The sequence below is a fragment of the Pristiophorus japonicus genome, chromosome 3 (genome assembly GCF_044704955.1).
Source record: "Pristiophorus japonicus isolate sPriJap1 chromosome 3, sPriJap1.hap1, whole genome shotgun sequence".
NCBI lineage: Eukaryota > Metazoa > Chordata > Chondrichthyes > Pristiophoridae > Pristiophorus > Pristiophorus japonicus.
In genome coordinates, this window is record NC_091979.1 from 239,258,719 (window position 1) to 239,284,484 (window position 25,766).

At 47.3% G+C, this 25,766-nt stretch overlaps 1 protein-coding gene across 1 annotated transcript in view; it reads left to right on the plus strand.

Moving 5' to 3' along the window:
* Positions 1–1,549: 1,549 nt before the first annotated feature.
* The window catches only part of r3hcc1l (R3H domain and coiled-coil containing 1-like), a 165,597-nt gene continuing 141,380 nt past the window's right edge, over positions 1,550–25,766 (plus strand). Inside the window, exon 1 of the mRNA XM_070873947.1 lies at positions 1,550–1,639. Coding sequence (XP_070730048.1) covers positions 1,550–1,639 — 90 coding nt within the window. The remainder of the gene's footprint in view (positions 1,640–25,766) is intronic.

Here is a 25,766-nt window from a genome sequence, read left to right on the forward strand (position 1 = left end):
CCCCCGGTTGTTGACTCCTCTGCTAAGGGAAATAGGTCCTTCCTATCCACTCTATCTAGGCCCCTCATAATTTTTTACACCTCAATAAGGTCTCCCCTCAGCCGCCTCTATTCCAAAGAAAACAAACTCAGCCTATCCAATCTTTCCTCACAACTAAAATTCTCCAGTCTAGGCAACATCCTCGTAAATCTCCTGTGTACCCTCTCTAATGCAATCACATCTTTCCAGAACTACATGCAATACTTCAGCTGTGGCCAAATTAGTGCTTAACCTCCCTGCTCTTGTATTCTATACCTCGGCTAATAAAGGCAAGTATTCCGCATGCCTTCTTAACCATCTTATCTGCCTGGCCTGCTACCTTCAAGGATCTGTGAACATGCACTCCAAGGTCACTTTGTTCCTCTACACTTCTCAATTTAATACCATTTAATGTGTATTCCCTTGCCTTGTTAGCCATCCCCAAATGCAACACAGCAAATTAACATAACAAAACATCCCAAGGTGCTTTGCTTTACAGGATCAATCCTAGTTCATTGCTACCTCACCATGTTACCAAGAATAAGATAACATCAGAAATGGAGCAAACACATTATAAAACCTAGCCATTTTGACTGCTGTTTTTAAAATTCAGACCTATGTGCCAGTGTCCCATAGACCAAATGGCACCCTTGAAATTACATTGAACTGTGCATTTTGAAATTTTTTTTAATAAAAATTTGTCTCGGGCTGAACCAGACTGCTTAAAAACTTGGGGCTGGATTTTCGGATGGAGGATTTTTTGGGCGCTAATGTCAGCAGGGCGGTAAAGTTTGCGCCAGGAAATGGCTTGCGTCTGCAGCCCGCAAAGTTCATCAGCTGGGCCCTGAGTGTGGGACAGAGTGCTAAGGGAGGCGTTCCACACCTCTTTTAGGGCACAAGGCCAGCTGAGCAACTGAAAATCCGTTGCTAACAGGCGACACTAGGAAAAGCTTTTTTACGTAGCGAATGGTTGGGACCTGGAATGCACTGTTGGAAAAGGGTGATGAAGGCAGACTCAATCGTGGCTTTCAAAAGGGAATTGGTTAAGTACCTGAAAGAAAAAGATTTGCAGGGCTACGGGGAAAGGGTGGGAGAGTGGGACTAACTGAAGTGCTTTTGCAGAGAGCTGGCACAGGCTCGACGGGCCGAATGGCCTTGTTCTCTGTTGTAATCATTCTATGATGCTATGATCATTATCACGTTATGGGGAGCAGACAGGGAAGTGGAGCTGAGTCCAAATCAGATCCGCCATGATCTTGTTAAATGGTGGAGCAGGCTCGAGGAGCGGAATGGCCTTCTCCTGCTCCTATTTCTTATGTTTATGTTCGTTCTTACTCTGTGTGTGGGGGTTTGCTGTGCTCTAATTGGCTGCCGCGTTTCCTACATGACAACTGTGACTGCACTCTTTAAAAAAAAAAGTACTTGATTGGCTGTAAAGTGCTTCGGGACGTGCTGAGTTGGGGAAAGGCGCTATAGAAATGCAAGTGTGCCCTGATCGTGGCGGCGAGGCAGCTCGACTACAACTCCCAGAATGCCGCGGCCGCGACGCGCAGAGCGTCATGACGTCACGGCAGTGGGGCTGGCGTGCTGCTGTCGGCCTGCGGGAGCGCCCGAGCGGGAGGTAAGGGCCTGTACCCTTCACTGCCACCCTGTCACCCCCCTGACCCCCACCCCTCCATCCTGACCCACTCACCCTGCTCCCCATCCCTCCTCACCCTGTGACCCGCTCACACCCACCCTGAACCACTCATCCTCCCCCTGTGACCCTGCTCACCCCTCACCCGCTTTCCCCCATCCCTCCTCACCCCAGCTCCACCCTCACCCCCATCCTGTGACCCTGCTTCCCCCGTCCCTCCCCCGGTGACCCACTCACTTTGACCCTGTGACCCCCTCACCTCCACCCTGTGAACCTACTCCCCCCACCCCCGTCCCTCACCCTGATCCACTCACTGCTCACCCCCTCACCCCCTCACCCCCACCGATTGTGTGCCCCTGCTGCTTACTGTCTCCCTGTGATGCTGTTGTTTGCTCTTGTTTTAAGTGGGGTAGCGGGCCAGAGCTGGCGGAGTGGTGCGTGTGTGAGGGTATTAGACACTGAATTCCCCCCCCCACCGACACTGAATTCCACCCCCCCCCCCCCCCGGACACTGAATTCCCCCCCCCCCCCCCCGGACACTGAATTCCCCCCCCCGGACACTGAATTTCCCCCCCCCCGACACTGAATTCCCCCCCCCCCCCACGGACACTGAATCACCCCCCCCCCCTGACACTGAATTCCCCCCCCACCCCCCACCCCGACACTGAATTCCACCACCCCCCGACACTGAATTCCCCCTCCCCCGACACTGAATTTCCCCCCCCCCCGACACTGAATTCCCCCTCCCCCGACACTGAATTCCCCCCCCCCGACACTGAATCCCCCCCCTCCCCCGGACACTGAATTCCCCCCCTCCCCCGGACACTGAATTCCCCCCCTCCCCCGGACACTGAATTCCCCCCCCCCCGGACACTGAATTCCCCCCCCCCCCCCCCCCCCAGACACTGAATTCCCCCCACCCCCCCCCGGACACTGAATTCCCCCCCCCCCCCCCCCCGGACACTGAATTCCCCCCCCCCCCCCCCCCCCGGACACTGAATTCCCCCCCCCCCCCCGGACACTGAATTCCCCCCCCCCCCCCCCGGACACTGAATTCCCCCCCCCCCCCCGGACACTGAATTCCCCCCCCCCCCCCCCCCGGACACTGAATTCCCCCCCCCCCCCCCCACGGACACTGAATCACCCCCCCCCCCCCGGACACTGAATTCCCCCCCCCCCAGGACACTTCCTTCCCCTCCCCCCCGGACACTGAATTCTCCCCCCCCCCGGACACTGAATTCTCCCCCCCCCCGACACTGAATTCTCCCCCCCCCGACACTTAATTCCCCCCCCCCCGACACTTAATTCCCCCCCCCCGCCACTGAACTCCCCCCCCCCCCCCCCCCCCCGACACTGAACTCCCCCCCCCCCCCCCCCCCGACACTGAACTCTCTTCCCCCCCCCCCCGTGAATTCCCACAAAACTCTGACACTGCCTCTGCCCAAGGTGATTTCACTGTCTGGGGCAGCCTTGGTGGCATGAATATCAGGGGGGAGGGAATTTTTGTATTTTGTGCAACCTTTATGCAGTGCGTGGGATAGACCGGGGCAACCCATATGGGAGGGGATATAAGTGCATGGGACATTTGAATGAGGGTTGGAGGATATCTGGGACAGGCCTGGACAGCCATGCAGGTGGTGTGGTGTGGTGTGGTGTGGGTATGATTGGAGGGAGATCCGTCCCTGGAACAGGTCAGTAAAGTGGGGGCGCGGGGGACTGTGCTGTGGGAGGGTGGGGAGGGGAGATGTTAAGACAGCTCTGGGCGATTGCCCCTTTTTGATGTCAGATTAAAGATGAACTGGTTTAGCAATATCAGAATTGGGGAAACTTATTTTTACAGGAGAGAGTCATGAATTTGTCATCAGAATCAAAAGCACTGAAAGTACAAAATAGTTTGGTCAGTATCTTGTAAAGAATTGTTGATGTTTTGTATAGCGACTTTATCAGAGCCTGACAAAGGATGTCTGTGTTAAATTAATCCACCTTTTCCCTCCAGATTCTTATGGACCTACTGTGTATTTCCAGCATTTGCTGTGTGGTTTTTTTTTGCCTTTAAAGTTTTTTGTACATTTTACCTAATAGTTGTGAATTGGATGTCAGTAAAGTGTAATATGTGTGAGAGATTCTGTGAAAGTACCCCCAGCAGTATGATAGATTTTATCTTTGCAAACTTGAGTTGTGTTTGAAGAGAGCATTTTATTACAGTGAAGTACCTAGTGAGAGCAATTTGAGTGATTTATGTTAAGAATATGGCACAATAAGTGGAGTGGCTGACTTTAAAGCTTATTAGTGTTAAGTGGGGTACCAATGTGCACAATAAGCTCAGTAACAACAAGAGGCAGATTGTGGTCCTGATCTCACCCTCTGATATACTGATTAAACTAAATAGTTAAAAGAGATGTAAAGTGTAGAATCTTTCATACAAAAGATTGTGTGATAAAAGATTTTTTCTCATTTTGTTACAAATGCTGAAACCAATAAAAAGAAAGACTTGGATTAATATAGCGCCTTTCACGACCACTGAATGTATCAAAGCGCTTTGCAGCCAATGAAGTACTTTTGGAGTGTAGTCACTGTTGTAATGCACACTCGGAGGCCAAACTCCAAACCATCGTTGACACCTTCACTGAAGTATACGAGAATCTGGGCCTTACATTAAACGTCCGTAAGACAAAGGTTCTCTGCCAACCTGCCCCCGCCACACAGTACTGCTCCCCGATTATCAAGGTCCATGATGAGACCTTGGGCAATGTGGACCACTTCCCATACCTTAGGAGCCTACTATCAGCGAGGACAGACATTGACAATGAGGTCCAACACTGCCTTCAGTGCGTCAGTGCAGCCTTCGGTCGCCTGAGGAAAAGTGTTTGAAGACCAGGATCTCAAATCCGGCACCAAGCTCATGGTCTACATAGCAATAGTGATAACCACCCTCTTTTTGCTTCAGAGACATGGACTATGTACAGTAGGCACCTCAAGGCACTGGAGAAGTACCATCAACGCTGACTCCGCAAAATCCTGCAAATTAATTGGCAGGATAGGCGCACCAACGTCAGCGTTCTCTCTCAGGCCAACATCCCTAGCATTGAGGCATTGACCATGCTCAACCAGCTCCGATGGACAGGCCACATTGTCCGCATGCCTGATACTAGACTCCCGAAACAAGCACTCTACTCCGAGCTACGTCACGACAAGCGAGTCCCAGGTGGGCACCCTCAAAGCCTCCTTGAAAAAATGTAACATCCCAACCGACTCTTAGGAATCCCTGGCCCAAGACCGCTCAAGTGGAGGAGAAGCACTTGAGAAGGCGCCGAACACTTTCAGTCTCTTCATCGGGAGCAAATGGAAGCCAAGTACAAACAGCGGAAGGAGCGTACGACAAATCAAGCACCCCACCCACCCAGCCCTCCTACCACTGCCCCACCTGTAACAGAGACTGTAGATACTGCATTGGACTCATCAGTCACCTAAGAACTCATTTTAATGTGGAAGCAAGTCATCCTCGACTCCGAGGGATTGCCTAAGAGAAGAGAGAGAAGAATGTAAGATTTGGAGTGTAATCACTGTTGTAATGGCTAATTGCGTCCATCACATTACTAGATCATGTCCCTTCCAACCTCAAGATGTTTGCAATTATTTTTTGCATAAGACCAAAGACTGCAAGTAAAGTTTTTCAGGACTAAATAATTGCCAACTTTTCTCAACTCCTGGAATTTGTTTAGATTGTATGAAATGGGAAGATCTGGTCTATTCATGACTGGTGGGACACGAGTTACTGATCAAGGCCTCTCGAGGTAAATGGTCCTTCCCCATAATTAGTGAACTTTGGATCTTACTAGTTGATTTTAGGATGAATTTGCACCGCACTGTAACTAGATTATTGTGGAATGCATTTACGCTGCAGTGTAGCTTGCTAACCTTTATACGCAACCGTAACTTGCCTATCTCTGTGCATTCCCACAGTAACTGTAACTGGTTTATGGTCATGTGCATTTAGACTTCAACTGTAGCAGTGGTGTGTTTAGGTCCTGAAGAAAGAAAGACTTGCATTTCTACAGCGCCTTTCAGGACCAATCATCATAGGCAGTCCCTCGGAATCAAGGAAGCCTTGCTTCCGCTCTTAAAATGAGTCCTTAGGTGGCTGAACAGTCCAATACGAGAACCACAGTCCCTGTCACGGGTGGGACAGATCGTCGTTGAGGGAAAGGGTGGGTGGGGAGTCTGGTTTGCCGCACGCTCTTTCTGCTGCCTGCGCTTGCATGCTCTCGGCAATGAAACTCGAGGTGCTCAGCGCCCTCCCGGATGCACTTCCTCCACTTAGGACGGTCTTGGCCAGGGACTCCCAGGTGTCAGTGGGGATGTTGCACTTTTTCAGGGATACTTTGAGGGTGTCCTTGTAATGTTTCCTCTGCCCACCTTTGGCTCGTTTGCCGTGAAGGAGTTCCGAGTAGAGTGCTTGCTTTGGGAGTCTCGTGTCTGGCATGCAAACGACGTGGCCTGCCCAGCGGGTCAGTGCTTCAATGCTGGGGATGTTGGCCTGGTCGAGGACACTAATGTTGGACATCTCAAAGCGCTTTACAGTCAAGGAAGTACTTTTGAAGTGTAGTCACTATTGTAATGAGGGCAACGCGGCAGCCAATTTGCGCACAGCAAGCTCCCACAAACAGCAATGTGATAAAGACCAGGTAATCTGTTTTTGTTATGTTGATTGAGGGATAAATATTGGCCAGGACACTGGCGATAACTCCCCTGCACATCTTCGAAATAATGCCATGGGATCTTTTACGTCCACCTGAGAGAGCAGACGGGGCCTCGTTTTAACGTCTCATCCGAAATACGACACCTCCGACAGTGCAGTGCTCCCTCAGCACTGGGAGTGTCAGCTGAGATTTTTGTGCTCAGGTCTCTGGAGTGGGACTTGAATCCACGACCTTCTGACTCGGAGGCGAGTGAGCTACCCACTGAGCCACAGTTGACACTAACTCCAGTATTATACTACAGGGTGGCTGCTGAGAGGTTGTTTCTCCTGGCTGGAGAGCCTGGAACTAGGGGAGGGCACAGTCTCCGGATAAGACAGAGATGAGGAGGAATTTCTTCACTCGGAGAGTGGTGAATTTTTGGAATTCTCTGCCCCAGAGGGCTGTGGATGGATGCTGAATCATTGAGTATATTCAAGGCTGAACTAGGTAGAATTTTGGACTCTAAGGGAATCGAGGGATGCGGGGATTGGGCGGGGAAGAGGATTTGAGGCCAAAGGTCAGCCATGATCTCATTGAATGGCGGTGCAGGCTCGAGGGGCCGAATGGCCTGCTCCTAATTCTAAGCAGAAATCACTTTGCAGTATGTATGTTAAATTTGGAGTACAGATGTATGCTTGCTTTATCTTGCAGTTTGTGCACCGACTATACAAATCCTGGATTGTAATGCTTGCTGATAGGGAAACTGCCTTCATGATTTTCTTTTTTACAAACCTCCATGTTTGTGATGGGTGAAGAGTTTGAAGAGTTGTTCAGTGTTCCAGTTGTGGCCATTGAATTCAAGTACTGAAGATGACGCAATTTATATCACTAGTTTTGTATTTTTTGGCCAAATCCCGTTCACCCATCTTCTTCTTCGGCAATACCCTGGAGTCGAGGATGACTTGCTTCCACACTAAAATGAGTTCTTATGTGACTGATGAGACCAATGCGGGATCTACAGTCTCTGTCACAGGTGGGGCAGATGGTGGTTGGAGGGACGGGTGGGTAGGGTGCTTGATTTGTTGTGTGCTCCTTCCGTTGTTTGCGCTTGGCTTCCGCGTGCTCCCGGTGAAGGGGCTCGAGGTATTTGGCGCCTTTCTAGGTTCCCAAGAGTCAGTGGTGAAGTTGCATTTGTTCAAGGAGACTTTGAGGGTGTCCTTGAAACGTTTACATGCCCTCCTGGGGCTCGCCTGCTGTGATGTAGCTTGGGGTAGAGTGCTTGTTTCGGGAGTCCGTATCGGGCATGAGGAAAATGTGGCCCGTCCATCGGAGCTGATTGAGCATGGTCAATGCATCAATGCTGGGGATGTTGGCCTGAGAGAGAACGCTGACCCTGTGCTCGCTGACCTACATTGGCTCCCGGTTAAACAACGCCTCAATTTCACAATTCTCATCCTTGTTTACAAATCCCTCCACGTCCTCGCCCTTCCCTATCTCTAATCTCCTCCAGCCCTACAACGCCCCCCGCCCCCCCCCCCCCCGAGATGTTTGCACTCCTCAAATTCTGCCCTCTTGAGCATCCCCGATTATAATCGCTCAACCATCGGTGGCCATGCCTTCTGTTGCCGAGGCCCCAAGCTCTGGATCTCCCTCCCCAAACCTCTCCGCCTCTCTTTCCTCCTTTAAGACGCTCCTTAAAACCTACCTCTTTGACCAATCTTCTGTCGTAATTTCTTCTGATGTGATTCGGTGTCAAATTTATTTGTTTTGTCTTATAATACTCCTGTGAAGTGCCTTGGGACGTTTTACTGCGTTAACGGCGCTATATAAATACAAGTTGTTTTTGTTGTAACCAAGATAGTGGTGGGGGATACACACCTGGAAAAGACCGTCATGGAAACGATAGTGTTTTATCTCTGAGCGGTGATCTTCATGTTGATTCACGCTTGGCCTGAAATTTGCACTGTAAGAGATAAAAGAATAAAGTTGGAATAGCTGTACTTGGAAAATACGCAAAAGAAATGTGGGTTGTTGTGTGAATTGACAGTAAGGTACAGTGCACGCCACTCGGAAAAGTGACGAATATTTGTAATGACCTATCATTTCTAATGGATATAAACACAGCAACTCAGTACATGAAACGGAATTTCACTCTTGCTGTTTTATTTGCGGATGCAAGTTTCTCTTTTTCAAAGGGTTAGAAAAAATAGGAAAGTTTCAGAATTGGTGTAAGACAATTTGTAGAATCATAGAAAAATTATGACACAGAAGGAGGCCATTCGGCCCATCGTGTTCGTGCCGGATGAAGAGCTACCCTGCCTAATCCCACTTTTCAGCTCTTGGTCCGTAGCCCTGTAGGTTACGGCTCTTCAAGTGCACATCCAAGTACTTTTTAAATGTGGTGAGGGTTTCTGCCTCTACCTCCCTTTCAGGCAGTAAGTTCCAGACCCCACCACCCTCTGAGTGAAGACATTTTTTCCTCATCTCCCCTCTAATCCTTCTCCCAATTACTTTAAATCTATGCCCCCGGGTTATTGACCCTTCTGCTAAGGGAACGAGGTCCTTCCTATCCACTCTATCCAGGCCCCTCATAATTTTATACACCTCAATTAAATCTCCTCTCGGCCTCCTCTGTTCCAAGGAAAACCTGTGGTTATGATGTAGCTAAATTGTTTATTTCAACCACATACATTTAATACTGATGCATGTCCCATGGCAATGGTCATGCTGAATTGGAGGACATGGTTTTGGAGTGATCTAAATAGAGCAGAGAGAGAGAAGCTGTTGCAATTAGCGGAAGGGTTGCGAACCAGAGGACACAGATTCAAGGTGATTGGCGGAAGAACCAAAGACGACACGAGGAATAACTTTTTTACGCAGCGAGTGGTTGGGATCTGGAATGCACTGCCCGACAGGCAGACTCATTCGTGGCTTTCAAAAGGGAATTGGCTGGCCAAAGGACCGCCCTAAGTGGAGGAAGTGCATCCGGGAGGGCGCTGAGCACCTCGAGTCTCATCGCCGAGAGTATGCAGAAAACAATCACAGTTAGCGGAAAGAGCGTGCGGCAAACCTGTCCCACCTATCCTTTCCTTCAATGACTATCTGACCCACCTGTGACAGGGACTGTGGTTCTCGAATTGGACTGTTCAGCCACCTAAGGACTGATTTTAAGAGTGGAAGCAAGTCTTCCTCGATTCCTAGGGACTGCCTATGATGATGATGGATAAGTACCGGAAGGAAAAAAAAATGCAGGGCTACGGGGAAAGGGCGGGGGAAGTGGGACTGGCTGAGATGCTCTTGCAGAGAGCTGGCACGGGCTCGACGGGCCGAATGGCCTCTTCCTGTGCTGTAACCATTCTATGATTCTATACGGGGCAAATCCAGGTAATTGCCGCTTCTAACTCCCGTGGTCGAGAAGGCAGTTGCAGTGGCTTGTAAAGTTCAGGCTGCAGATCAGTAGAACCCTGCATTAAATTTTGAGATTGTTAAGCAAATGACTGATCTCAAGGTTATCTCAGTGCTGCACAGTGCAGACAAATGCATGTTTTTATGCAATGTATAATGAAAAGCGTCTGAGAAAGCTTCCCCATTCACAGGTAATAAGTAGCTTGTGTTTGGACCAGTGCCATCCTAATCAATACCTTAATGAAGCTCAGCACGTGCACTCTTAGAGAAATCCTAGTCATAATATCTGAATCATCATCATAGGCAGTCCCTCGAAATGCGGATGACTTGCTTCCACGCCAAAAAGGGATGCGTTCACAGGTGTTTCAATGAAGGACCTAATATTCCAGATCCCGAACTACATCTCGAAGGGTGGAAGATGCCTGTGCATGGATTTTTAAAAATTGCACACCAGCCACCACATGGGCTTGACAGAGCTAAGTCTTGGTCCGGTGGCAAGGATTAACCAAGATGACTGGAGACCAGCTCTGCTGCACGGACCTAGTGCACACACATATCGCAGTGTGGGCTGGCTCATGCTGCCCCTGGGCCCTCGCCTCTTCTGGGCCCCGATCACATCCCTCTATGAACTCTACGAGGAGCGGCAAGATCTGAATTATATTATTCTGCTGAAGCCCTAAAAAGTACCTGATCCATTAAGGGATTTCTCTTGGTCCGATTGCAGTGGACATGTGATTCTGTCTGGGTCATTCTCTACAGCTAAAGTACGGTATCTGCGTGTTCTGGGAGGTTTTCAGTTGTTACTTGGGTAGCATTGTAGCATATATTCTATTATTTCATATAAAGTTTCATTCAGATAAATAAAACTGTGTAGTTGTTCAGTTTTGTTACATGGTACAGGAGAATAGGAACAAGAGGAGGCCATTCAGCCCCTTGAGCCTATTCCGCCATTCAATGAGATCATGGCTGATTTGTGACCGAGCTGCATATACCCGCCTTTGGCCCACATCCCTTAATAGTACCTTTGGTTAACAAAAGTACACTAGCACATTCGGGATCTCACACTGGGAACAATGCCCTTTTTCAAGGTCAAGATAACTTGGTGATAGCCTCAGGTGTTTGGTTGGAATCGCAGAGACTTGTGCAGGGAGTGAGTCTTGAGGATTGGGTTGTTTTCCTTTGTTGAACTTTTGGTGATTGGTGTACCTAGCAGGCCCATTCTTAATTGAGGCGATGTGTATGGGTGGAAATTAAAGTTATGTTGATTCGAATGCAGTGTAATGATGATGATGATGAGACCAGATTTGTCTAGTTGCTGAAAACCTGGTTCTTGAAAATGACAGATTAATCTATCGGAATACGTAGGCGCTCGCTCGAAGGCTCACATAGTGAGTGCGCTGTTCAGCGTGGAGTTGAGCGATAGAAGCCAGGAAGAGCTCAGCTTCCTTCTCCGTCCGTGCTAAGTTCACTGATCCGAGTCCGATTGGTATTAGGTACTCTACAGTTAGCCTCCTTGTCCCAAAAAGTATGGGTGGAAAAAAGCAACAAGGATTCCTGGTTCCCATTGCTATCCAGTAAGTCATAGAATCAGAGAAGTTTACAGCATGGAAGGAGGCCATTCGACCCATCGTGTCTGCGCCGGCCAACAAAGAGCTGTCCAGCCTAATCCCACTTTCCAGCTCTTGGTCCGTAGCCCTGTAGGCCATGGTACTTCAAATGCTTCCTGCCTCTATCACCCTTTCAGACAGTGAGTTCCAGACTCCCACCACCCTCGGTGAAGAAATTTCCCCTCAAATCCCCTCTAAACCTCCGACCAATTACTTTAAATCTATGCCCCTGGTTATTGACCCCTCTGCTAAGGGAAATAGGTCCTTCCTATCCACTCTATCCAGACCCCTCATAATTTTATACACCTCAATGAGGTCTTCCCTCAGCCGCCTCTCTTCCAAAGAAAACAAACCCAGCCTATCCAATCTTTCCTCACAGCTAAAATTCTCCAGTCCATCAACATCCTCGCAAATCTCCTCTGTACCCTTTCCAGCGCAATCACATCTTTCCTGCAATGTGGTGACCAGAACTGCACACAGTCAACATCATCATCATCAAAGGCAGTCCCTCGAAATCGAGGAAGACTTGCTTCCACTCTAAAAATGAGTCTTTAGGTGGCTGAACAGTCCACAGGTGGGACAGATAGTCGTTGAGGGAAAGGGTGGGTGGGACTGGTTTGCTCTTTCCGCTGCCTGCGCTTGATTTCTGCACGCTCTCGGCGATGAGACTCGAGGTGCTCAGCGTCCTCCCGGATGCACTTCCTCCACTTAGGGCGGTCTTTGGCCAGGGATTCATAGGTGCCAGTGGGGATGTTGCACTTTATCAGGAAGGCTTTGAGGGTGTCCCTGTAACGGTTCCTCTGCCCACCTTTGGCTCGTTTGCCATGGAGGAGTTCCGAGTACACGCAGTACTCCAGCTGAGGCCTAACTAGTGTTTTATACAGTTCAAGCATAACCTCCACGCTCTTGTATTCTATGCCTCGGCTAATAAAAGGAAATGTTCCGCATGCCTTCTTAACCGCCTTATCTACCTGGCCTGCTACCTTCAGGGATCTGTGGACATGCATTCCGTGGTCCCTTTGATCCTCCATACTTCCCAGTGTCCGACCATTTAATGTGTATTCTCTTGCCTTGTTAGCCCTCCCCAAATGCATTACCTCACACTTCTTGAATTCCACTTGCCACTTTTCTTCCCACCTGACCAGTCCATTAATATCTTCCTGCAGTCTACAGCATCTTCCTCACTATGAACCACACGGTCAATTTTCCTGTTGGAAATGGTGCATTTGCGGACATTAAGTGAGGACAGGATTATCCTTCGTTAAATATTGAATATATTTAAGGTGGCGATAGACAGATATTTGAAAGATAAGGAAGTCAAGGGTTATGAGGAGAGGGCAGGGAAGTGGAGCTGAGCCCATGATCAGATCAGCCATGATCTTATTGAATGGCGGAGCAGGCTCGAAGGGCCGTATGGCCTACTCCTGCTCCTATTTCTTATGTTCGAATGTAAGCTCAGCCGTGATGGCCCTCAGTTGCACAGCCTTGAAGCTGCTCACGCATTCAATCCAGGCACCCGAGGTTGAGGAGTCAGAATCTTGTGGAGCAGAGGGAGAAAGTTGTTTTTGAGTGGGGAGGGCAATGCGGGGAAAAATAACATAAGAACAAAAGAAATAGGAGCAGGAGTAGGCCACCTGGCCCCTCGAGCCTGCTCCGCCATTCAATAAGATCATGGCTGATCTGATCATGGACTCAGCTCCACTTCCCTGCCCGCTTCCTATACCCCTTTATTCCCTTATTGCTCAAAATCTGTCTATCTCCGCCTTAAATATTCAATGACCCAGCCTCCCCAGCTCTCTGGGGCAGAGAATTCCATAGATTTGCAACCCTCTGAGAGAAGAAATTCCTCTTCATAGTTTTAAATGGATGGCCCCTTATTCTGAGACTGTCCTCTAGCTTTAGTTTCCCCCATGAGTGGAAATATTCTCTCTGCATCCACCTTGTCTAGCCTCCTCATCATCATATATGTTTCGATAAGATTACCTCATTCTTCTAAACTCCAGTGAGTATAGGCCCAACCTACTCAACCTATCTTCTTGTCAACCCCCTCATCTCCAGAATCAACCCCTAGTGAACCTTCTCTGAACAGCCTCCAATGCAAGGATATCCTTCCTTAAATACGGAGACTAAAACTGGACGCAATACTCCGGGTGTGGCTTCACCAATACTCTGTACAGTTGCAGCAGGACTTCCCTGCTTTTATACTCCATACCCCGTTGCAATAAAGGCCAACATTCCATTTGCCTTCCGGATTACTTGCTGTACCTGCATATTAACTTTTTGTGTTTCATGCACAAGGACTCCCAGGTCCCTCTGTACTGCAACACTTTGCAATTTTTCTCCATTTAAATTATAATTTTCTTTTCTTTTTTTTCTGCCAAAGTGGATAACCTCACATTTTCCCACATTATACTCCATCTGCCAAATTTTTGCCCACTCATTTAGCCTGTCCACATCCCTTTGCAGATTCTGTGTGTCCTCCTCACAATTTGCTTTTCCACATGCAGTTAATGTTTGCCTATATTTGAACCTCTATCACGATTGCACATTTTTGTTTTGAGCCTTTGGCACTTTTCAGGGATTCATTATCGCAGCTTATTCGCATGTGCAGCTCCTCCACTTTGATACGACAGCAGGCATTTTTAATAAACTGAAAGGATGGAATACAAGTGCTGTCCATATTCAGTTAAAAGCTGCTGAGATTAGGCTCTGAATTAACAGATTGTTTTGTCATGAAAAAGTCGCTTATTCCACACTTCTCGGTGAGAGGGAAATCTTCGCCTACAAACGTTTTGAGTTATTTTTTGTAACTGTTTTGATTCTAGTCAACCTATTGAAGGTTCCCTGGGGACCGCTCAAGTTTCTCTCCCCACACTCTCTTTGAGCTCACCTGCACTATGAGACTCGCCTCCTGCTGTCTTGACCTCATTCCCGCAACATCATAGGCAGTCCCTAGGAATCGAGGAAGACTTGCTTCCACTCTTAAAATGAGTCCTTAGATGGCTGATCAGTCCAATACGAGAACCACAGTCTCTGTCACAGGTGGGACAGATAGTCGCTGAGGGAAGGGGTGGGTGGGACTGCCACACGCTCTTTCCGCTGCATGCTCTCGGCGATGAGACTCGAGGTGCTCAGCGCCCTCCCGGATGCACTTCCTCCATTTAGGGCGGTCTTTGGCCAGGGACTTCCAGGTGTCAGTAGGGATGTTGCACTTTATCAGGGAGGCTTTGAGGGTGTCCTTGCAACGTTTCCGCTCATTCCCACTAAACTGCACGACTGCCCAATTTCTCTTACTGGCCCCCATGCTACCTGACATTGTCGATGGTTCCTTGTCCTCAGACGCTGATCACTCCTGTTCAGAACTGCCATCAATACCTCAAAGCAAACCTACCCTTGACCTCAAAGGTCGTAGTCTGTGGATTACTCCCGGTGCCACGCGCCACGTGCTAGTGAGTACAGAAATAGGGGGATAGAGCAGATGAATGCGTGGCTGGAGAGATGGTGCAGGAGGGAGGCTTCAGGTACAGAGCAGGTACCAATATCCTCGCGGGGACGTTTGCTCGTGCTGTTGGGGGGGGGGGGGGGGGTTTAAACTAAGTTAGAAGGGGAATGGGCACTAGGATGTAACATTAGAAAGGAGAAACAAAGGGCGCAAAGGATTGGGAGAGATGCATAGCACTAAAGCAAGAAATAGTAAGGTATTTGGTGGGATCAGACTAAGAGAGAACACAGGATGGTCTAAGATGGGTTTACAGTGTATGTATGTGAACACACGAAGAATAGTAAACAAGGTTGGTGAGCTGCAGGTGCAAATAGCCACATGATGTCGTGGCAATAACGGAGACATGGCTCAAAAAGGGGCAGGATTGGGTATTAAATATTCTTGGATATAGGGTGTTCAGGAAAGATAGGGAAGAAAAGCTAGGAGGTGTGGTGGCAGTATTGGTTAAAGAGAATGTTAGCGTTGGAGGGAGAGGATGTCCTGGAGAGGTCAAGGACTGAATCTATATGGCTAGAGTTAAGAAATAATAGAGGTGCCATTACACTACTAAGTGTATGCTATAGACCACCAACTGGTGGGAAAAATATGGAGGAGCAAATTTGTAGAGAAATTACAGAGGTGCAAGAACTATAGTGTAGTGATAACTGGGGACTTCAACTATCTTAATATAGACTGGGATAGTAATAGTGTAAAGGGCAGAGAGGGGAAGAATTTTTGAAGTGTGTTCAGGAGAACTTTCTTGATCAGTGTGTTTCTGGCCCAATGAGGAAGGAGGCATTACTGGATCTGGTTTGGGGGGAATGAGGTAGGTCATGTGGAGCAAGTGTCAGTAGGGGAACATTTAGGAAACAGTGATCATAGTATAAGGTTTAGATTAGCTATGAAAAGGACAGGGAGCAATCTGGAATAAAAATACTTAATTGAGGAAGGTAAATTTCAGTGAGATGAGAACAGATCTGGCCCGGGTAAATTGGAATCAAAGATTGGCAGGCAAAACTGTAATGGAACAATGGGCTGCTTTTAAAGAGGAAATAGTTCGGGTACAGTCGAGGTACATTCCCACTGGGGGAAAGGTACGGCAGCTAAAGTCAGAGCTCCCTGGATGACGAAAGAGATAGAGAGTAAGATGAAGCAAAAAAAGAGTGCTTATGACCCATGTCCGGCCGAGAATACATCGGAGTATCAGGCTAAATATAGAACGTGCCGAGGAGAAGTGAAAAAGAAAATAAAAGGGGCAAAGAGAGGGTATGAGAATAGGATGGCAGCTAACCTAAAAGGTAATCCAAAAGTCTTCGATAGGCATATAAATAGTAAACGGGTCGTAGTGGGGCAGATTAGGGACCAAAAAGGAGACCTGCGCATGGAGGCAGAGGGTATGGCTGTGGCACTAAATGAGTACTGTGTATCTGTCTTCACCAAGGAAGAGGATGCTGTCATAGACATAGTGAAGGAGGAGGTATGGAGACACTTGAAAGGATAAAAATTGATAAAGAAAGGCTGGCTGTACTTCACGTAGATAAATCACCAGGAGCGGACGGGATGCATCCTAGGACATTGAGGGAAGAAATCGCGGAAATACTGGCCATAATATTCCAATCCTCCTTAGAAACGGGGGTGGTGCCAGAGGACTGGGGAATTGCAAATATTACACCGTTGTTCAAAAAAGGGTGTAAAGATAAACCCAGCAACTACAGGTTGGTCAGTTTAACCTGGGTAGTGGGGAAGCTTTTAGAAACAGTAATCAGGGACACAATTAACAGTCACCTGGACAAGTGTGGATTAATTAAGGAATGCAGCACAGATTTGTTAAAAACAAATTGTGTTTAACCAACTTGATCGAGCTTTTTTGATGAGGTAACAAAGCAGGTTGATGAGGGCAATGCAGTTGACCTGAATTTCTAAAAGGCATTCAACAAAGTGCCACATAATAGGCTTGCCAGCAAAGTTGAAGCCAAAATAGAATAAAAGGGACAGTGGCAGCATGGATATGAAATTGGCTAAGTGACAGGAAACAGAGAGTAGTGGTGAACGGTTATTTTTCGGACTGGAGGAAGATATACAGAGGTGTACATCCCTGTCAGGAGTAAAAATAAAATGGGGAAGGTGGCTCAACCGTGGCTAACAAGGGAAATTAAGGATAGTGTTAAATCCAAGGAAGAGGCATATAAATCGGGCAGAAAAAGCAGCAAACTTGAGGACTGGGAGAAATTTAGAATTCAGCAGAGGAGGGCAAAGGGTTTAATTAGGAGTGAGGGAATAGAGTATGAGAGGAAGCTTTCCGGGAACATAAAAACTGACTGCAAAAGCTTCTATAGATATGTGAAGAGAAAAAGATTAGTGAAGACAAACTAAGGTCCCTTGCAGTCAGATTCAGGTGAGTTTATAATGGGGAACAAAGAAATGGCAGACCAGTTGAACAAATACTTTGGTTCCGTCTTCACGAAGGAAGACAAAAATAACCTTCCGGAAATACTAGGGAACCAAGGGTCCAGTGAGAAGGAGGAACTGAAGGAAATCCTTATTAGGTGGGAAATTGTGTTGGGGAAATTGATGGGATTGAAGGCCGATAAATCCCTGGGGCCTGATAGTCTGCATCCCAGAGTATTTAAGGAAGTGGCCCGAGAAATAGTGGATGCATTGATAATTTTCCAACAGTCTATCGACTCTGGATCAGTTCCTATGAACTGGAGGGTAGCTAATGTAACACCACTTTTTAAAAAGGGAGGGAGAGAGAAAACGGGTAATTATAGACTGGTTAGCCTGCCATCAGTAGTGGGGAAAATGTTGGAATCAATTATTAAAGATGAAATAGCGGTCCAAATCAGCATGGATTTATGAAAGGGAAATCATGCTTGACAAATCTTCTGGAATTTTTTGAGGATGTAACTAGTAGAGTGGACAAGGGAAAACCAGTGGATGTGGTGTATTTGGACTTTCAAAAGGCTTTTGACAATGTCCCACACAAGAGATTGGTGTGCAAAATTAAAGCACATGGTATTGGGGGTAATGTACTGACGTGGATAGAGAACTGGTTGGCAGACAGGAAGTAGAGAGTCGGGATAAATGGATCCTTTTCAGAATGACAGACAGTGACTAGTGGGGTGCCGCAGGGCTTGGAGCTGGGACCCCAGCTATTTATAATATACATTAATGATTTAGATGAAGGAATTGAGTGTAATATCTCCAAGTTTGCAGATGACACTAAGCTGGGTGGCGGTGTGAGCTGTGAGGAGGGTGCTAAGAGGCTGCAGGGTGACTTGGACAGGTTAGGGGAATGGGCAAATGCATGGCAGAAGCAGTATAATGTGGATAAATGTGAGGTTATCCACTTTGGTGGCAAAAACACGAAGGCAGAATATTATCTGAATGGCGGCAGATTAGGAAAAGAGGAGGTGCAACGAGACCTGGGTGTCATGGTACATCAGTCATTGAAAGTTGGCATGCAAGTACAGCAGGCGGTGAAGAAGGCAAATGGTATGTTAGCCTTCATAGCTAAGGGATTTGAGTATAGGAGCAGGGAGGTCTTACTGCAGTTGTACAGGGCCTTGGTGAGTCCTCACCTGGAATATTGTGTTCAGTTTTGGTCTCCTAATCTGAGGAACAACGTTCTTGCTATTGAGGGAGTGCAGCTAAGATTCACCAGACTGATTCCTGGGATTGCAGGGCTGTCATATGAGGAGAAACTGGATCGACTGGGCCTGTATTCACACGAGTTTAGAAGGATGAGAGGGGATCTCATAGAAACATATAAAATTCTGACGGAGCTGGACAGGTTAGATGCAAGATGAAGGTTCCCGATGTTGGAGAAGTCCAGAACCAGGGGACATAGTCTAAGGATAAGAGGTAAACCATTTAGGACTGAGATGAGGAGAAACTTCTTCAGTCAAAGAGTTGTTAACCTGTGGAATTCTCTACCGCAGAGAGTTGTTGATGCCAGTTCATTGGATATATTCAAGAGGGAGTTAGATATGGCTCTTGCGGCTAAAGGGATCAAGGGGTATGGAGAGAAAGCAGGAAAGAGATACTGAGGTGAATGATCAGCAATGATCTTATTGATTGGCGGTGCAGGCTCGAAGGGCCGAATGGCCTACTCCTGCACCAATTTTCTATGTGTCGATGTTTCCTCAGGCGTCGGTACGAGGACCACTGCTTTTCTTGATATAAATGACTTGGATGGGGTGTACAGGGCACAATTTCAAAATTTGTAGACGACACAAAACTTGGAAGTATAGTGAACAGTGAGGAGGACAGTGATAGACTCCAAGAGGATATAGACAGGCTGGTGGAATGGGCAGGCATGTGGCTGATGAGATTTAACACAGAAAAGTGTGAAGTGATACATTTTAGCGGAAAGATTGAAGGGAGGAAATATAAACTAAAGGGTATAATCTCAAAGGGGGTGCATGAACAGAGAAACCTGGGGGGTATATGTGCACAAATCGTTGAAGGTGGCAGGACAGGTTGAGAAAGCAGTTTAAAAAAAACTTACGGGATCCTGGTCTTCATGAATAGAGGTATAAAACACTGGTTCGGCCTCAACTGGAGTATTCTGGGCACCGCACTTTAGGGAGAGGGTGCAGAAAAAATTTACGAGAATGATTCCAGGGATGAGGGACTTCAGTTACGTGGATAGACTGGAGAAGCTGGGGTTGTTCTCCTTAGAGCAGAGAAGGTTGAGAGGAGATTTGATCGAGGTGTTCAAAGTCACAAGGGGTCTGGACAGACTAGATCGAGAGAAACTGTGCCCCTTGTCAGAAGGGTCGAGAACCAGAGGACACAGATTTAAGGTGATTGACGTAAGAAAACACTTTTTCTACACAGCGAGTGGTTAGGATCTGAAATGCACTGCCTGAAAAGGTGGTGAAGGCAGACTCGGTTACGGCTTTCAAAAGGGAGTTGGATAAGTACCTGAAAGAAGAAAATTTGCAGGGGTACGGGGAAAGGGCGGGGGAAGTGGGACTAGCTGAGGTGCTCTTGCAGAGAGTCGGCACGGGCTCGACGAGCCGAATGGCGGCCTCCTGTGCTGTAGCTATTCTATAATTCTACGACCCCTCTGGTCCTTGCAAACTGTTGCCTCATCTCCAATCTCCCTTTCTAAAGTCCTTGAACTTGTTGACTTCCAAATCCATGCCAATTCTCTCGCTGGTCTCCTTTGCATATCTCCAATAAGGCACTTTCCGTCTTTCAGCATCATAACAGCCCTAATCAAGGTCACAAACTGCGTTCTTTGTGACTGTGGTGCTTTATACCTGCTTGTTCTCTTCAACTTCCCAACTAGGTGGGAGGCCGGCCAGGAGAACATTAGAATGGTCAAGTCTGGAGGTAATAAAAACACGAATGAGGATTTCAGCAAGCAATAAACTGAGGCATGGAGACGGGCGATGTTCTGGAGATGGAAGTAGGCAGAGTTTGAGATTATTGACTCGGACGCTCAGCTCGGGGTCAAATAGGACGCTGAGATTGCGAACAGTCTGGTTCAGCCTGTGACAATCGGCAGGGAGAGGGATGGAATCGATGGCGAGGGAACCGACTTTATGGCAGGGACCAAAGACCATGGCTTCAGTTTTCCCAATGTTTAATTAGAGGAAATTGCAACTCGTCCAGGACCAGATGTCGAACAAGCAGTCTTGACAATGCAGAGGCAGTGGTAGTGTCGTGAGGTACAGTTTGAAAAGAAAAAAAAGAAAGACTTGCACTTATATAGCGCCTTTCACGACCACCGGACGCCTCAAAGCACTTTACAGCCAATGGAGTAGTTTTGGAGTGTAGTTACTGTTGGAATGTGGGAAACGCAGCAGCCAATTTGCGCACAAGCTCCCACAAACAGCATTGTGAAAATGATCAGATGATCTGTTTTTATTATGTTGATTGAGGGATAAATATCAGCCCCGGGACACCGGGGAGAACTCCCCTGCTCTCCTTCGAAATAGTGCCATGGGATCTTTTAACATCCACCTGAGTGGACAGGCAGGGCCTCGGTTTAACGTCTCATCCGAAAGACGGCACCTCCGACACTGGAGTGTCAGCCTGGATTTATGTGCTTAAGTCCCTGGAGTGGGACTTGAATCCACAAGCTTCGGACTTGGAGGCGAGAGTGCTCCCCACTGAGCCACTGGCTGACACACAGTTTGGTGTCAGCAGCTAACATGTAGAACCAGGCGACATGTCTTCAGATGATGTCGCCGAGGGGCAGCATTGTAGATGAGAAATGGGAGGGGGGAACCAATGATCAATCCTCGAGGGATTCCAGAGGTAAAGGTGCGGGGGGCGGGAAGAGAAACCATTCTGGGAGATTCTCTGGCTACGACTGGATACATATGAATGGAAGCAGGTGTGGGCAGTTCCAATCATTTGGGCAATAGAGGAGAGGTGTTGGAGGAGGATGGCATGGTCAACTGTGTCAAAGGCTGCATTTGTATTCGAGTTGTGGCTGCCTTCAGCTGCAGCACTATAATATAAACACAGCACGAGTACTAACAATAAGGTTAGAATTAGTGTCAGAAAGTATTCCCAGCTCATTAACCATAGGGTGGTACCATAGCATTCGAAAACAGCTAATATAATTCTAAAAGGTCAGAAGCTGGGGGGTTAGAATGGCGTGTCTGGAGGCAGAAAATCGTGAAATCTATTTTTATCAATTCAGATGTACTTGGAAGAGTAAAAGCAATAATGGCAAGCTAATATTTGTTTATGGAAGGCAGTTAAGCCTAACAAATTTAATGCGATTATTTGAGGATGCAGCAAAGTTGACGGAGAATGGTTAATTGATTAATATATATATATCTTGCCTTTATAAAGCTTCCTCACAAGAGAATTGTGGCTGAAGGGAAAGTCCTTGAGATAGAGGATGAAACTTAAGTTGGTTCATGAATTAACTAGATAAAGATAAATAAAATTAATGATCATTTATAGCCCTCCATGTCTTAAACCCTCGCTATCCAGAAAGTTAAATACGGATTAATCTCCTGTTACGCATGGTGGGTCGAGGATACAAAGTATGATCAGGAAAGTGTTCTACCAAGTTCCACGGTGTATCATTCTGCTGTTGAAGCACAGCTGTGCCTCAGTGGGTAGCAAACTTGCCTCCAAGCCAAGAGATTGTGGGTTCAAGTCCCACGCCAGAGATTTGAGCACAAAAATCGCGGCTGACTCTCCAGTGCTGTACTGAGGGTGTGCTGCACTGTCGGAGCTACCGTCTTTTGGTTGAGGCATTAAACCGAGGCCCCATCTACTATGTCAGGTGGACGTAAAAGATCCCACGGCACTATTTTGAAGAAGAGCAGAAGAGTTATCCCCGGTGCCCTGGGGCCAATATTTATTCCTCAATCAACATAATGACCAGATGATCTGTTTTTGTTATCACATTGCTGTTTGTGGGAGCTTGCTGTGCGCAAATTGATTGCCACGTTTCCTACATTACAACAGTGCCGACACTCCAAAAGTATTTCATTGGTTGTAAAGTGCTTTGGGACATCCTGAGGTTATGAAAGGCACTATAGAAATGTTAGTCTTTCTTTCTATGTGCAAGTTGATTTAAGGCCACACAGTGTAATTGCTGTTCCTGGGCTGATTAGAAGCTGATTGATTTTAGCAGATCCTCAGGTTAATTTGTGGACAGAGACTGGCTTTCTTCTACATTGTGTGTGAAAGAGTTTTTCACGTGGTAAACCTGAAGTGTGATGGAGGTGTCTCAAAACTTTGAAATATTTCAACCTTGTACTTAAGTGTGTCTTTATAGATAATATCAAGTTTTATGGTAAACCAGGATGTTCTGAAGAATCAAAGTGCATACCTCGCAATTGGCCATGTAAATAGCAGATACAGGTTGAACCTCCCTTATCCAGAACTCCCTTCCGGAACCACCCCTCGTCCAGAACCATTCCCGGTCACCAGGTGGCGCATGCGCAGAACTCTGATATGAACAAATTGAAGTCCTTCCTCGCTGCCGACTCCTGCAATCGCTGGCCTGACCCTGCGATCTACCCCCCCCCCCCCCAATTATCTCTCTGCCGCACTTCCAGACCCAAGCCAGCCAGCCCCGGTATCCCCTTGCTCAGTACCTGTACCATCCAATTTAACGTGACCACCCCTCGTTCGGAAAAATCCCTTATCCGGAACAGGCCAGGTCCCGAGGGCCTGTAGTATTGAGTACTTTTGGCAGGGGCTGGTGGAGGCAGTAGTAATTTTATTCTGAGGGCCTAGCCTCACCACCCATTATCCTCAAAGTTCTGTGGAGCAAACAAATATCTGTGGAAGAAAGTCTCAATCTTGCCACCTTCAAAGAAGCATCGTGCCATGTTAAGAATATAAGAATTAGGAGCAGGAGTCACTCATTCGGCCCCTCGAGCCTTTCAATAAGATCATGGATGATGTTCTACCTCAACTCCACTTTCCTGCACTGTCCCCATATCCTTTGTTCCCCTAATATCAAAAAATCTATCGATCTCTGTCTTGAATATACTCAAAAGTCTGAGACACGTTGAGTCTCCCCAACCGAAAACAACCGCTTGGATGTCTTGAACTGCAGGTCCAACCCTGCCTGCTTGGAATTGAGCCAAATGGAGATCATTGTCTGGATATCAACCCTCTTGTTTGAACGTAACGTAACCACTCAGTGTGTGCTTGAGTTGCAACTGGTAATGAGGTTTTTAGTTGGATCCGGTGTCCTCTGGATGGACTGAATGTATCCCACCTTTAGGGGAAACTGGGTTCTGTGGATCTAGAACTGTAATATAGAGACTAATGGAGATAGTGTAAGCACTTATTGGATCCCACAAAATTGTCACCCTCCTTGTAGAAAGAGATGTATTGAAATGGTTTTATTTTATATCAGTGGGATTTGTTCTGGATGAGGTCGCTGCCCTTCACCTATTGTAGAGTTCCTCAGGCAGTGTTTGTTATTGGGACTTGTGTAAAATGTAGTGTTGGAAGTGAGATGGACACATGACTGGTGGAGCTCATGTGGTGTTACTCCTGGTGAGCCAGAGCATATGGTGGAAGTTCGTGAAAGGTCCTGAAGTAAGTGCATCTATTTTTTTAAAATTTGTTCACGGGATGTGGATGTCGCTGGCAAGGTCAGCATTTATTGCCCATCCCTAATTGGTGGTGAGCCGCCTTCTTGAACCGCTGCAGTCCGTGTGGTGAAGGTGCTCCCACAGTGCTGTTTGGGAGGGAGTTTTAGGATTTTGACCCAGCAATGATGAAGGAACGGCCAATATATTTCCAGGTCAGGATGGTGTGTGACTTGGAGGGGAACTGGGAGGTTGTGGTGTTCCCATGCGCCCGCTGCCTTCTAGGTGGTCGAGGTCGTGAGTTTGGGAGGTGCTGCTGAAGAAACCTTGGTGAGTTGTTGCAATGATCATGTGTTTTTTGATTGGTTCAAACCCAATCCGGATAAGTGGATATTATCAGTGTTTTTCGAAACACAATTGGTATGTACAAATAGAAGAACCAGAAAAAGATGATGAGAAATCCAGGGATGGGGAAAGAACAAAGAAAATCTTGCATTTATATAGCCTTTCACAGCGAGCGGACATCCCAAAGCGCTTTACAGCCAATCATCATCATCATAGGCAGTCCCTCAAAATCGAGGAAGACTTGCTTCCACTCTAAAGTGAGTTCTTAGGTGACTGAACAGTCCAATACGGGAATTACAGTCTCTGTCACAGGTTGAAGGAAAGGGTGGGTGGGGAGGATGATTTGCTGCATGCTCCTTCCGCTGCCTGTGCTTGCTTTCAGCATGCTTTTGGCGACGAGACTTGAGGTGCCCTCCCGAATGCACTTCCTCCACTTAGAGAGGTCTTTGGCCAGGGACTCCTAGGTGTCGGTGGGGATGTTGCATTTTATCAAGGAGGCTTTGAGGGTGTCCTTGAAACTGTTAGCGCGATAACAAAACGTTTCCTCTGCCCACCTGGGGCTTGCTTGTAATGTGGGAAACGTGGCAGCCAATTTGTGCACAGCAAGCTCCCACAAACACCAATGTCCAGATTAATCTATTTTTAGTGATGTAAGTTAAAAGACATATGTTTGGAACCACGCGAGCAGGCTGGACTGTGAAGGATGGAAATGACGGGTCAGAAATGACTCCAGGCTGGTATTAACTTCACGCATGTTGGTGCAGGGTTAAACCATGTGACATTTTAGGTGTCACGTTTCTGAAAGGTGTGACTGAGTGACCCCACATGGGGCTGATAATGGATGTTCCTTTGAACTGTGGGGAAAAAACACCTCTCAACACTTGGGCTGCATTTCGGGAGGGAACTTTAACCTCGATAACATTGAAATGAAATACCAGCAATTGCACGTTTGCTATTGTTGGTACCAGTGGTGAAAGCAATTGAAGGCGGTGATGAATTAAATATATCCCAGCGCCTTGTGTTAAAGGCAGTATTTTGGTCCTGAACATTGTCAGAAATGTTGGAGTGTGTTTTCAGAGTACTCTGAAGATTTGCTAATAATTTTTCATTGGGGGGAATAAAGCATAATGGGATGCTTCAGCCTATTATATCGAGACTTGTGCTTCTCCGGCAGTAGTAATCAGAAAATTAATTTTGCATCTGGAGAGGTACGGATAATATTAGGTGCAGCTTGTGGCTAAATGAGATGCTAATAACTGCAGAGCTCATTTATCACTTGGGGCAAGGGAGCCAGCCAAAGATGGAGTCTCTTTATAGGGCCTTTAATAAAAGGTTCTTGACAGACCTTTGCACTATTGATTGATGATCCAGGTTAGCTGAAGCACAATGCATTTGGAATCCCATTGTTGTTGCTGTAAGAATTTGCCCTGCATAATTTGCAATAAAAATGGCTAGTCTTGGATATCCTAACCCAGTGCACTACACACTGACAGCACCACAGCTTTACACCCATGATCACTTGCACAGCAAGGTCCTGATCATCGTCACTTGTTTACAGTTGCG